Source organism: Sciurus carolinensis, chromosome 4, assembly GCF_902686445.1.
Source record: "Sciurus carolinensis chromosome 4, mSciCar1.2, whole genome shotgun sequence".
NCBI classification, from domain to species: Eukaryota; Metazoa; Chordata; class Mammalia; order Rodentia; family Sciuridae; genus Sciurus; species Sciurus carolinensis.
This window is the reverse complement of record NC_062216.1, coordinates 133,766,220-133,780,444: the sequence shown is the minus strand read 5'-3', so window position 1 is coordinate 133,780,444 and position 14,225 is coordinate 133,766,220. Positions and strand designations below refer to the sequence as shown.

Below are 14,225 nucleotides of genomic sequence, written 5' to 3'. Positions count from 1 at the left end.
CTAAGCATCCCACCCCAGCCCTTCTGTTCTGAGCAGTTCAGTGTGTTACACATACAGGCACAAAGTATTACAGGATTTGCACAGTAGCTGAATTAAGGTTTCTCCTCACATCGTGAGAAAATAAACTAAAGCATATTTTATAGGGTGTTCTTAAAAAGAATATCTTAAATTTCTCTTAAACATATATTCATTCCTAGAACAGTAAACCATTGGTTTGATTGCTCCTTGCTGCCCACTGCCTTCAGAATAGGTTATTAGGATAAAAAAATAGTTGCATTCTTCACTGTAAAGAAAGGCATAATCGTTTCTAGTACATTGTTTCATTGGTGGCTTGTTCCTTTTACTCACCACAGAGATTTTCTAAACACTCGTCATCTGGGGAACAAGCACTGCAGGTGCCTCCTTTCTTGTATGGCCAAGTTGGGTAATTTCCTCTGTAAGGCAGAAGAAGCCTGTCCGTTAGTACAGTTTATTTCAATTGCAATTTTCTATGAATCCTTGACCACATCCAGAATGATAATAAGGTAGAAGTCAAAAGATTGAGAGATTGTAAGCAAATGGTTTGATAAAATGTGAAGAAAAGAAGAAAATAAAAATGGAAGGTTGCCAGTATGTTTAGGGTTCATTCTATGACCCTCTTCATTTATATTCTTTCACTTCTAATACTTCTGGGGGGAGTGTTATTTTTATTTGAGAATCTAAGAGATTAGTGACTTGCCCCAAATCACAATTTACACATACCTAAGTCAGGAGGAAAACTAGATTTGTCTGACACCAGGGCTGAACTTCCTCTATTGCTCTCTGGCCTGTATGACTGCTGTCATTCAAAAATCTGCCCCTCTCATGAAAGCTATCATGACCTGTATATACTCTTCAGTCAACCAAACCACCATAGTTTTTATTGGATAGGAGCTGTTCGACTGCTGTAATGCCTTCCGAAAAAAAAAATGAGATATAAGGAAATTCTGAATTATAGATTGTTTTCACATAAAAGATGAGCTATGAATAACAGCTAAAATTACGAGGCATTTGTTATGTTTTGGGCACTATTTTAAGCATCCTTGAATGAGATAATCTTTACTATAATACTATGAGGATATTACTATTTCTTATTTGTCCCCATTAGATAGCTAGAGGCTGAGGTGCAATGCAAATAACTGATCAAGGTCACTGATAGAAAGTGACATAATGTATAAACATTTTATATCCCCATGAGTACCTGAAAAGTAGTAATGATCAGGCTATACATTTATTTCAGTAACTCTGCCACTGCACTCATTTTTGAAACTCTGCTTTGGAATGCAGTTCTTAACTTTTTTGTGTCATGGCGCCTTTTGATAGTTTGGTAAGTCCTATGGACCCTTAAAATAGTTGATTTTTAAGTGCATAAAATAACACAGGAATGTGGGAAGCTGATTAAACAGAAATAGCTATCAAAATGTTGAAAAAGATTCATGATATAGTAATATGTGCTTTTCTCTTAAGTATTAAACCAGATCTAGCAGGGTTCTTATATTTGTAGGTAATTTCAAATCAGTGATAATCATAAACATTTTGAGATTATCTTCAGGAACTAGAGTTGATATGAAAATAATTGTTATTTCCGAAGAAGTAGATACTGTTAATACAGTAGTCGCAGTTAGTGCTTAAAAGACTGGTCTGTTGTCTTCATTCACAGGGGAAAGAATTGTAATTTTTTTCCAATCCATGTTCATGGACTTCCCTCTCCCAGTAAAACCATACATTTAACTCCAAAGTAAAGAAGCCCCCATTTAGAGACATACCTTTATGTTAACACCACATTTTCAACTCAAGATATATGTTCTAATCTCATTTGGTTTCACATTAGTGGTTGCTTCAGAAGTAAAATTAATCCTTGTACTGTATCATCAAAGCAATATAGTAGAAATTTTGATAGTGATTGCAAAAAGGTCCAAAATAGACATTAGTCTTGTAATATCTCATTGTTAAAAAACAATACTCACAAGTTCTAGAATGGTTTTACCAAAATCATTTATGCTATCCTCATTCTTTATGCATTCCAAACTGTAAAGGAGAAGGAAAACATTGCTACTTAAAAATAAGTGAAAAAGAAGACAGTTGTGAGTTGTAGGTAAAGTGAAGAATTCATTTGGGAAAAGAATGCTCCTGGAAAGACCTGGGTTTGTCTAGGAGAGAGTGATTAAGACAAAGGGACCTGAAGTATTCAATCCAGTGAAAAAGCAGAAAGCATTAGCATTTTTCTCTAGTACCCCGAGAGAAAGAGGATTGGGACACTGGGGAAGAGAGAAGTTTAAATATGAGTAAGGGTCCCCAAGGCAGCAGTGGCCCAACCACGCTAGCAACTGTTCTTACAGTTAAGGTTATTTCCTCTGTGTTACAATCCTGTTCTCCACTAATCCACTAGGGGTGGAGATCTGTTACATACCATGGTTTAGCTCAGCGATGCCCAGGGGAATGAGGAAGAGAGAGTTAGAGGTGACTGGAGAATTAAGCATCCCATTCTCCTTCTGAGGCATTCTCAGAAACACTGGGAGATACTGGGTTATGTGAAGTTGGAGCCTATGGCTTTGTATACATAAGAAAAGCCTTAGAAGGCAGAAGGAGATGAAGACCTACCTAACTGGCCTCTTTCTTAGGCCCCTCCAGTTCCTTTTCCACACTTCACACAGACTGCTCTCCAGGTTTAAAGCAGATCTCATTCTGAGTCCCCTACTTGATACTTTGATGGCTTCCTCTTATAAGTTGAATAAAGTCAACCTTTGCCAGGATCTGCAAGGTCCTGTGAGTTCTGTTCACTCAGTGTCCTAAAACCCTGGTCTCCGTCTGTGCTTCAAACTTGCCCCAACCTTCTCCATGTAAGTTTTGCAGTTGTTCTCTCTGCACAACTCTTCCTGAAGTTCTCACATCTGATTCCTTCTCATTTGTCACACCTAAGCTAAACTATGTCACAGAAAGCCCTTCCCTGATTTTAAATAGGGCCTTTGCCATTGATAGCTCCTATTAGAGTATTATTTATATTTTCTTAATTTCCCCATCACAATGCAGTCATATATTTATCAATCTGCCTGATAAACATAAATAAGGGCAGAGACCGCATCTGGCTTGCTCTTCTTTGAAGGTTAGTAAAGAAATATTTGATGAATAAATGAATGTATGAAGCTAAGTCAATTTTTTATAGAAACAACTTCAGCTATAAGTTTCACAACTTAATGTTTATAACTCTAAAAAAGTAAATAAAGTGATTCTGTATTAGGAGAATTCACATATATAATCATAATGAGAATAAAATAATAAGTACTTAAAACAATCACCAGTGCCAGGTATTATACATATTTGGTGCTTTTATATAGCTTCTATAAAATTTTATAGCTACATTAAATGTAGGTGCTATTATTCTAATTTTTTACAAAACCAATTCAGAGAATTAACTAATTTGTGTTTACATGGTAAACTAACTACCTTAATTGTTAAAACTGTCATATGAAAAATAATCACTGGTTGAATTATGACTTTCTCTACTTTTTCCTGGGTTTTCCTTTTTTTCCAACTATGAAATCTTAAGTCAAAATTCTTTTCTGAAAGATACTTGATTTTAGCTCCCTTTCCTCCAAACAAAATTCAAGGGCAACAAATTAAAGAAAAAATATAAATAGCTAATATCAATCATTAAGAAATTTACTCTAATAGAAAAATGGGCAGATCACATGATTTACCAAGAAGAAATGGACAATCAGGTGAAGAGATTTATCATTAGTAATCAGAGATGCAAAAGAAAACAAATATAATTTCTTTCAAGTTACAAAATACTTGTAATGTGATAGGTATGGTGTTACATGCCTATAATTCCCTATAATTTCTGATACTGGGGAGGTCGGAGCAGGAGGATCACAAGTTCTAGGCCAGGTTCAGCTACTTAGTGAGGCCCTAAACAACTTAGCAAGACCCTGACTCAAAATAAAAAAGAGCTGGGGATGTGGCTCAGTGGTTAAGCAGCCTCTTGGGTTCAATCCCCAGTACCAAAAAAATTTTTTTTAAATTATAATGTCCAGTACTGATAAGAAAGTACAGGACTGGGGAGATAGCTCAGCTGGTAGAGTGCTTGCCTCGCAAGCACAAGGCCCTGAGTTCAATCCCCAGTATTGCAAAAAAAAAAAAAAAAAAAAAAAAAATAGAAAGTATAAATTGAAAATTAAGGATGGAAAGTAATTTGATAATAGGTAGTAAAAAGTCGAAAAGGGTCAAGCTACTAGTATTACAATTGTATGAAGATAGAAAAGACTGAATATTTCTGTCCACAGTTGTTCATCACAAAATATATAGAACAATCTAAATTCTTCACTGAAATTAACTATTATATTAGCTATCAAGAGCACAGACTGAGCTAGAAACCAGGTCAAAGGCCAGCCATGACATTCACTAACTGCAGGACAGGGCAGGTTACTCACCTTGCCCGTGCCTCAGTTTCCTCAACTGCAAAACAAGATACAGGTGAACATGTATTTTACATTCATAGACTTTTTATGAAGATTAAATACATGTTAATTATTACTTAGAATAGTGATTTGCATATTACAGGCATTATATAAAACATCAATGATTTATAATTATTGAAATTATGCTTAAAGTTTTAATTAAGTGAAAAAGGCATGGTATAATTTTAAATAAAAAAATACAAAACTTGTATTTATAGCATGAAAACAGTTTTTCTGTATACTATACACAAATGTACATACCTATACATGTACCTGTGTATATTATATGTGCATTAAGGATATGGTAAGGTCACTTCCCACATTTCCCAAACAGTGAAAACAATTTCCATTTTAAAAACAGAACTGCCAAAAGTTTAAACTATATAAATTGAAAAACTTTAGTTCTTTTGTTTTGATAATTATGTAAAATTTTCCAAGTTTTTAACAAATCAATAAAAACTCTCATCTTGTGTTATTAGCACATCTGATTAATTTGTGTCCCTGATAAACATTTGAGTCTTGCTGCTCTTAAAAATATGTGTATTTATAAATGGTATACAAACACAGAAAAAAGTTCCATTAACAAAATGTTAATGGAATAGATTAACAGAGTAATTAAGAGTTATATTAATTTTCTTCTTTATTATCTGGGCAGAGTAATTAAGAGTTATATCAAGTTTCTTCTTTATACTTTATTATCTAGATTTTCTATAATGAAGATGAATAGTTTTAAGGTATTAGAAAGAGGTTAATTAGGCACTTACGCTGGTCCGTAGTTGCATATAAAATGTGCTCCATTGGAAAGACTTTCAAAGCCAGAAACTCTAGGGCAAAACTGCACTGCACATCCAACCTTGTAACTGTTTGCCCAGACAACCTGAAAATAAATGAGGATTTTTAACAAAAGAAAACAGTAAAATGAACATTTGGGTATGATTAGGCCTTCATAAATATGGTAAGGTATGTTCACTCTAGTTAGTTAAGCTCTTACTACCAAAGAAGTTTTAGGTGCTCAAAATTCTGGCCAGAAGGATCCTCAGGAGGATCCTTGGCATTGAGGAAGGACTTGCCTAAACTGCTGCAGCAGTGTCTCTGGATGTTATCTGGGACTCCCTGGAGCCACAACTAGACCCAGTGGTGTCTGAGGTGCTCCCCGGATTTTGCTGCCTCTGAGCAGTGTGTACATATTGCCCTTTAAATTTTCTTTATGAAGGAGGAAGACTGCATTTCCTCTGAAGCAGACATATTATAGGAGACGATCGACACAGTTCCAAAGGCCTGAAAAGACTTAGCTGGTGTGGTACTTATATGACTGTTGAAGGATTTTGAAGACATCAGGTCTACCACGTTATAGGAAAAGGATATTTTTAGATCTTTCTGAACTATATGCATTTTTTACCATGTGTATATTTGAAAATGTAAGGGAAAAATAAAGAGAAGAGCACTTCCATCTGTTGCACGAAAGGGCCCAGCTCTCCTCGTGTACAAACCTCTGCCTTCCAGATTAATATCACTAGTGCTGTCAACAAATGTGTTGCTTTTCAAAACTAAATTGCAAGTTGAAGTAGAAATATTTTTGTTTTGTTTTGTTTTGGTGCTAGTGATCAAATCCAGAGGCTTGGACATGCTAAGCTTGTGCTTTATTCCCAGTCTGAAATTTTTCTGATTCCTTCCAGTAAATTCCTATCAAAATAATTCAGAAATTCTATCTCATAAAATTTAGCATTTTATTCTTAGCTATAAATCATAGATGTGTCATATTCATCCAGAATTTTATTTTATTCTATTTTTTGGGGGGGTGGGTACTGGGGATTGAACCCGGGGGCACTTAACCACATCCCCAGCCCTTTTTATTTTTTATTTTGAGACAGGGTCTCCCTAAATTGCTGAGGTTGGCCTTGAACTTGTGATCCTCCGTGCCTCAGCCTTCCAAGTCTCAGGAATTATAGGCATGTGCCGACAAGGCACCTGTCATCAATCCAGGATTTCAGAGTCTTTTCAATGTTTTTATAGCTTCTTTGTGGGGAAATAATAAAAATAACTCTTTAATGAGAAAAATTAAAATGAAGTTATTGTTATAGCAAAACAATTTAGCTGGAAACAAGATCTATAATTACTGTCATTGGTGGTGGTGGTGGTGGTAGTGTGTGGGCATGTTTGAGAGAGAGGAGAAATAAACATTACAAGATAATTTTGAGTTACTACAATGGAGAAATAAAGCAAGGTAACAGAGTGATAAGTGGGGAGAGAGGGGGCTAATTTTACAGGGGTGTTCAGAGAAGCCATTTCTGAATGGGAGGCATTTGAACTGAGACAGGAACAATGAGGGTACAGCATAGAGGCTGATCATTTAGGAGACCTACACAATGACGAAAGAGCATTCTGTGCAGCCCTTGCAGGGAAAAAAAGGCCCTGAGGAAGAATTTCCTTAACATATTTGATGGGCAGAATAAAGGCAAGTAGAACCTGATCTACTAAGTTGGGAGAGTCATAGGCAATTAGCTGAAAGGCACGGGAACAAACCATGGAGATTTTTGTAGGTGAGTGACAGGAACCCAGGAGCAGTTATGAAGTAAATGGACAGAAGAGCATGGGAACAAAGAGGTAACTCTGGAGGCTATTTCAGTGGTACAAGAATGGACATGGTAACTCACACTTGGGTGATGGCATTCCTAAGAACTGATCAAGTTCATGGCTCAACTTAGAGGTGTAGCTGGAAGGATTTGCTTTTATTACAAATGTGGGAAGCATTTTGGTTTGGGACCTAAGCATCATTTATTGAGATGGATAGAACTAGGGAAGAAGCAAGGTGGGTGGAGCGTGGGCAATGGCTCTGTTCAGAACATTTGCTGGACTTGACCGTCTTCCGTTCAGAGGACAGTGGGAGGCTAGAGGTACAAATATAAAGACATAGGCTAGATTCCATCACATAGGCAAAGTAATAGAAAAATTAAAGCAGAGCTTGGGACCCAAAAACGAAGGCAAGAACAGCAAAACAGATGCAAAATAAGTGGTCAGTGATGTGGAGAGAAAGCAAGAATGGAGCAGTTTCATGGGAGAATGGCCGTGCTGTAAAACTGAATCCAGTGCTCAAAAGAGCTCTATACTTGGTTAATGAAAACTGCTGCATAATCTAGCACCCGCAGTGGTACTTTTCTCTTGCTTTTTAAAAATATATATATTTGTATTGTTCTAATTAGTTATACATGACAGTAGAATGCATTTTGACACATCATACATAAATGGAGTATAATTTCTCATTTGTCTGGTTGTACATGATGTAGTTACACAGGTCATGTAATCATATATGCACATAGGGTAATAATGTGTGATTCATTCTACTATCATTCGTACCCCCAGGCTCCTCCCCTCCCTTCATTCCCCTCCGTCTAGTCCAAAATACCTCTATTCTTCCCCTTCCTCCCCCCTTATTGTGAATTAGCATCCACATGTCAGAGAAAACATTCAGCATTTGGTTCTTTGGGATTGCCTTACTTCACTTAGCATCATATTCTCCAGTTCCATCCATTTCTTCTTTATGGTTGAATAATATTCCATTGTGTATACATGCCACAATTTCTTTATCCATTCATCTATTGAAGGGCACCTAGGTTGGTTCCATAGCTTAGCTATTGTGAATTGAGCTGCTATAAACATTGATGTGGCTGCATCACTGTAGTATGCTGATTTTAAGTCCTTTGGGTATATCCCTTGCTTTTTGAATGAAGAATTCTATATTTCCTATTTGCACCAGGCCCCACAAATCATGTAGCTTCAGTTGACCAAGAGTGTGTGGTGTCATAGAAGACTAAACAAGAAAGTATTTAAAGAGTCAGTAGCTGGAGATGAGCTAGCAATTAAATGCACTCCTTTTTACGGTGATACTGATTTACATTTTAAATTATTTTTTACCACAGTTTGTTGAGCAATTTTGTGACAGGAATTGTGCTAAATATGGGGATGTAAAGGTGGTTGAGCTAAGAAGTCAGCAGGTGACTTTGCAAAATAGAGAGGCAAGCAGTCCTGAAACCATTACGCAACAGTGTGGGCCTTGGTGAAGCGTTCTAAGGGCATGTATGGCCTGGAGCCCTTTTCTGAGGAAGCACACTGCAGCTGGACCTCGTGTGACCCCAAAGTGGGGAGATGCATTCCCAGAATTAAACCATGACCAGTGTGGCTGCAGAAAAAGTTTACTTAAAGTTTTCTCCCTGGGAAAATAGTGAAGAGTGAGAGGAGAGGGGAGCTGAGCATGCGGTATGAGTTTCCCCAGGGTTCACAGGTGGCCAGCGGGTGGGGGAGTGTTTAGGGAGGTGATAGTCAGCATACTGAGGGCAACTGCTCTTTCAGGCTGTCTTCTTCCCTTGGTTTGACCACTGGGGAGGATGTGGGAAGACATTTCCTAGACTTCCAGAGAAGAGGAGCAGGGTCCTCTTTTGGAAATGGATAGTCTCTTCTTTGTGATCTAAATGGGGTGTTTCCTGAGGAACATTCTCTGCCTATCACATGCCAAGGAATCCGCTGCAGGGAACTCCGACCCACACAGACAAAGAAGTGACTCAGGCTTCCATCTTACTGAGAGATTCTAGCTTTTGGAGGGGGCCATTTTTCCTCAAGTTTGATTCCTGTACTTAAACTTTTACTTTTCAATTATTTTTGTTTTACTTTTAAATTTTCTTAATTTTTGCTCATTGTATTTCAAGCTGATTTTGCATGGAATTCTTTGCTTCAAATGCAGAATTCTAGGTTCATCTCAGAACTCTGACATCAAAGTTATTGGAGTTGTCCTTAAAATATCTATTGTAACAAGTTCTTTGGGTGAGTCTTCCACATGGTACCTGGGTTCAATGTTGTCTCTGAACCCAGCTTTTACCTTAGCTTGATATTTCTTTTTTAATCCTTTGATCTTTGAGTACTTTCTTCCATAGGGTCATTACATCTCAAGCATTTTTAACATTGGTAATACTAAACCTTTAATGCTCTTTTTGCTCAAGAGTGTCCAAATGTTAGTTAGCATTCATTTTATGTTTTAGTTGGTATGTAAGTCAACTTTCTGTCCCTGTGACAAAATACCTATGAGAATAAGGAGGAAAGGCTTATGCTGGCTCCTGGTTTCAAAGGTTTCAGTCCACGGACAGTAGACTCTGTTGCCTTTGGACCTGTGGCAACATAGTAAGTACATCGAGAGAGGAGCGTATAACAGCCAGTATGCAAAGAGAGAGAAAGGAAGGAGCCAGAATCCCAATATTTGCCTCAAGGGCATGCTCCTGATGATCTTTCTTCCACTAGGTCTCACTACTAAACGTTTTACCAGTCTCCTAACCACCACAGGCTGGTGACCAAACCTTTAACATATAGATCTTTGGGGGACATTCAGGATCTAAACTAGCCTTCTGCCCCAGGTCCCCACGGACTCAAAGACTCATGTCCATCTTCTACTGCAAATGCATTTAGTCCCTCTCCAAGAGTCACCAAAGTCTTAACTATTTCAATATTGTTCAAAAGTGCAAAGTTTCCTCTGGGAATCAAGGCAAACTTGGCTGTGAGTCCCTACAATAATCAAACAGAAAGTCACATACTTCCAAAATACAATGGCACCGTATCCTGCTTCAGAAAGGGAGAACTTAGGTGAAAAAAGAGGAACTGGACCAACACAAGACTTAAAAATAACAGGTAAACATCAAATTCTATAGTTTCCTGTGTGACGTCTGGTGTACATGGTGGCGTGATGTGAGCTCCAGACAACGTGGGCAGCCCCACCCCTGCCATCTTGGGGCCCACATGACCACTCTCACAGGGTGGCTTTGCTTGCTGCCTGCAGCTTCCCTCAGCAGGTGTTCCATGTTCCTGGCCCCTCTAACTTTCTGGGGTCTCCATTGTAGTTTGGCTTCACTCCCCAGCTGCATGTCTCACTCTCTAAGGAACTGCTTTCAGGAGCCAGCACCCTGTCACACTGCGTGGCGTACCAGGCTTTCCTGTAAAACTTTGGTGGACGCCTCCATGACCCGTAACCCTCGCATTCTGCATGTCTGTACACTCATCACGATGACCACTCCGAGGGCTGCTGCCAGCACGGGCTGCACTAGACACACTCAACCACGGCTCCAGCCGCCTCTGAGTGCCTCAAGGACTGAACACGCAAAATCAATTCCCTAGGGGGCCCTGTGTCAGCAGGGTGCTGCGGGGCTTTGTTCTCAAAGGAAAGTCTTTGAAATGATTTTATACACTTTCATACCTTGCATCCCGTGATGGGTAGGGTCTGATTTTTCCAGAGATGCCCTCAGGCCATCTTTCCAATTGAGCCTGTGTAAAGCACTTGGCTTCTTTTTAATTGTGTTACTGACACTAATTTGTTATAGAGGAGAGATTGGAACCTAATTCTGCCTGGTCACGGAGTACAGTAAGGACAGTCTATGCCCTGAGCAAGATGCTTTCAGTGTTTTTCCATATGCAAGTCACCCAGAAGCTAGGGCTGCTATACCTTTCTAACAAGTTTTGCATCTGGGGAACCCATAGGGGAGAACCGTGTCTCCCCTTTCTCCCTAACAATCTCTTCCCAACATCTTTACCCTTTCAGTTCTCAGTGTGGATCCATCTGAATCATTATTAGAAGTATAGTAATATTATAACAGCATAAGACCTACCAGAGAAATTTTGAAATTTCCATTGTTATGTGAGAGTGTAAAACTGTAAGAATAAAAATTTCAGGAGGGTGGATGTGGAGGTAGAGGAAATCAAGATAAAAACAAAAGTAAGGCGAATAGTGCCATCTAGTGGGAAGCCCTGGCACGATCCAACCGAAGTAATCTACCCTGCCAAGGCATTGCCAAACTTTTCAAAACTGGATTGGCAGCAACAAAACATATGATTTGATTGATCTTCTATATTACTACACTAAAACTATTCCTTAATAATAGGCTGTCTCAAATGAAGATACAGCTGAAGTGTTAACACATCAAGAAATATTAAACCTTTTGTGGAGAGATAATTCATCTGAATTTATTCTTTTTATTCTGTACAAACAGCCATCATTGACCAAAATTTACAGCTTGATTTTCAACAAATGAGGATAAATCGGGAGTTACAATATCCATTCAAGGTAACTTTCCAGCATGAATTTAAAATGGCAATTGAGTAGTCTTGAATCCACTGGAAAGATTTCTCATAAAGATGAAAATGGATTCCTAATCAAGCTATCAGATCCGTTTCTAATATGACTGCTGGGAAACTAGCCCATGGATAGATCTACCCTTTGTTCACTGCCTTCTAAGTACAAATCTTGGTCTAGAGTCTTAGAAAACAGAGCCTAAGACAATATGCTAACACATTTTTAGGGCACAATCTCAGAGAAGTGATAGTGAGAATATATAGGGAATGAGGCAGGGAAGGAGTTTGGAATGGTCCCTGGCCCTCAGAAGTTGGTCGTATTTAGGGAGAGACATTATGTGTGAATGGATTTATTACAGTGCATGGCTAGTATTATTCACCATAACTGACAAGGTGCCAATGAACAAAGAGGACAGAACAACTCCCCAGCCAAGGGGAGATGCAAGTCTTTACACAGCAAGAAACAGAAATAGGTAGATTGAGTCAACTTAAAAGGAAAAGCATTCCAGGCAAAATTAACAAGGTGTAGAAGGTATATAATGTGTATGAATGAGCCTGGTACTCCAGATGATTGACAAGTAGCTCAGCATGCCAAATATATAGAGGTCAGAAGACACTTAAGTTGAGAAGAGACTCCTAACCCCTGTTTGCATATCCAAGTAAGGCATAATATCCATTATTACAGGGAGTCAAAATAAGAGGCAGAAACTCAAATTCATGTCACATGGGTCTCAGATTTCCGAGTTGGATCTCCCCAAATTATCTGAACTTATTTGTAAATTGTTGCTTTATATCTGGGGGTGGGGGGAGGGCAGGTTAATATTTTGGACACAAGGAAACTCATAAAGTCCAGTCCTTTAAATATAGATATCAGAGCCCATGCTAAGTGATTCTTCATCTCTTAAGAGACCACACTATTCGGCCCCTACTTGAAAAGAGGACTCTCCTCATGAAGAGATGCCCAGAGATTCCTGGGGTCTGGGAAGACAAAGCTGTAGCAGCCACTCTCACAGTGACAGTAGGGTTTAGTTCTCTACATTGAAGATCTAATTCAATTCTCAACACAGAACCATAAAGGGGGTGATATCCAACCCAACAGGGTCAGAGAGGTTAAGGAGTTACCTCTTCAAGTCATTTAGCCAGTAAGAGGAAGAGTTCAGATTCAGATATATGTTGTAAGGTTTCAAATACTATAACATATGCAAGTTATCCTATACAGTACTAGTATTTCATACTCTCCAGATTGATGGGCCTCATATATCACTTTTGTCCACATAAGTAAACTCTTCAAGCACTCCTCTGTTATTGGAGTCTGTTCCATTTATTATAATCTTTGAACTAGGGCTGTTATCCCTACTCACTCATACTTAGAGGGGCACTGGCATGCTTTATATTTTCTAGTACCAGATTACAGTTTTCTTCTCCTCCTACCCCTTGAAAACATGGTTTCAAACACAGAGGGGGGTGGGGATGTGACTCAATGGCAGAGCGCTTGCCTAGCATGCACTAGGCCCTGGGTTCATCCTCAGCTCCAAAAGCAAAACAAAAAAACCAAAACAACAACAACAACAACAACAACAAAAATCGGGCAATACTTACCTGAGTGTAATGACCACAGACTTTTGTGCATCTTCGGGTGTTAAAGTCATAGTCTTGAATTTCATCGTACCAGTTTGAGATAGCCGAAGACTCTGAAAATAACTGTATAGACCCAGTCCAGATATTTTCTCCCAATGAAGTAAAGTTTGGGTGCAGACTGTGGTGTGATTTCAGCTGTGGATTATGTTTAAACTGACAAGTTTTTGCCCATGCTTTTGCAATTTTGGCTAGGGCTGGGTCCCAAGTCTGCAAAAGGAATTATTAAACAATGTGGGAGTCAAGAATGGAATCTTTCACAACAATGTAACAGGCAGGGATTTAAAAAGCACATAAGATGTGATACAAGGACAGAGAAGGATGTATATAGGCCCTCTCTAAACACAGTTTTCAAGCACTAACTAGGGCTGAATAAATATGATAATCTAGTTTGATAGAATTTAGAATCTAAGCCAGGAAGATACACCAACATTTCACTGAAGGCTAATTATGTGCAAGATAGTATATACTGTTTCACATTTTATGCAATTTTTTAGCCACAACAGCCTTTATCTCAGTAAGCTTAGAAAAGTTAAGAACCAGCTTAAAGTCACGGATCTGGCATTCAAACCCAGAATCCACGCTGCCTTCCTGAGAAGGCAACAAAAAAAAGTGAGCTTAGAGACAAGAAAAGACAAAAGAGAAACTGAACCAAAAGAATACTCACAAACACAGGGGAGAAAATAACAACAACAACAACAAAATGGTCTCCCCATGATGAGGAAAGTAAGGGTCCAAAAAGAGAACTGCACTCTTCTTGTGGTGCTTGCTTTTGACACAGTGAGCAAATAGCTAAACTGTGTTTTGATCACAGATTGTGGATTTACTGCACACACTAATCATAAGCAAAAATATCATCCAGGATCACCAAGACTATGTCCCCAGAGTCACCTCTGATCGAAACTTGTTATGAATTCGAACACACTCTTTGATGAAATCTTTACTTTCAATATCTGGCAAAGTGTTTGCCTTATATGAATAACTAGAGACAAAAGAAACCGTCCAGGTCAT

At 38.6% G+C, this 14,225-nt stretch overlaps 1 protein-coding gene across 1 annotated transcript in view; it reads right to left on the bottom strand.

Moving 5' to 3' along the window:
* The window catches only part of Glipr1 (GLI pathogenesis related 1), a 21,238-nt gene extending 7,013 nt beyond the window's left edge, over window positions 1–14,225 (bottom strand). Inside the window, exons 1-5 of the mRNA XM_047549799.1 lie at window positions 14,106–14,225; window positions 13,755–13,805; window positions 13,179–13,424; window positions 5,240–5,352; window positions 349–434 (exon numbers count right to left, since the gene is read on the bottom strand). Coding sequence (XP_047405755.1) covers window positions 349–434; window positions 5,240–5,352; window positions 13,179–13,424; window positions 13,755–13,805; window positions 14,106–14,225 — 616 coding nt within the window. The remainder of the gene's footprint in view (window positions 1–348; window positions 435–5,239; window positions 5,353–13,178; window positions 13,425–13,754; window positions 13,806–14,105) is intronic.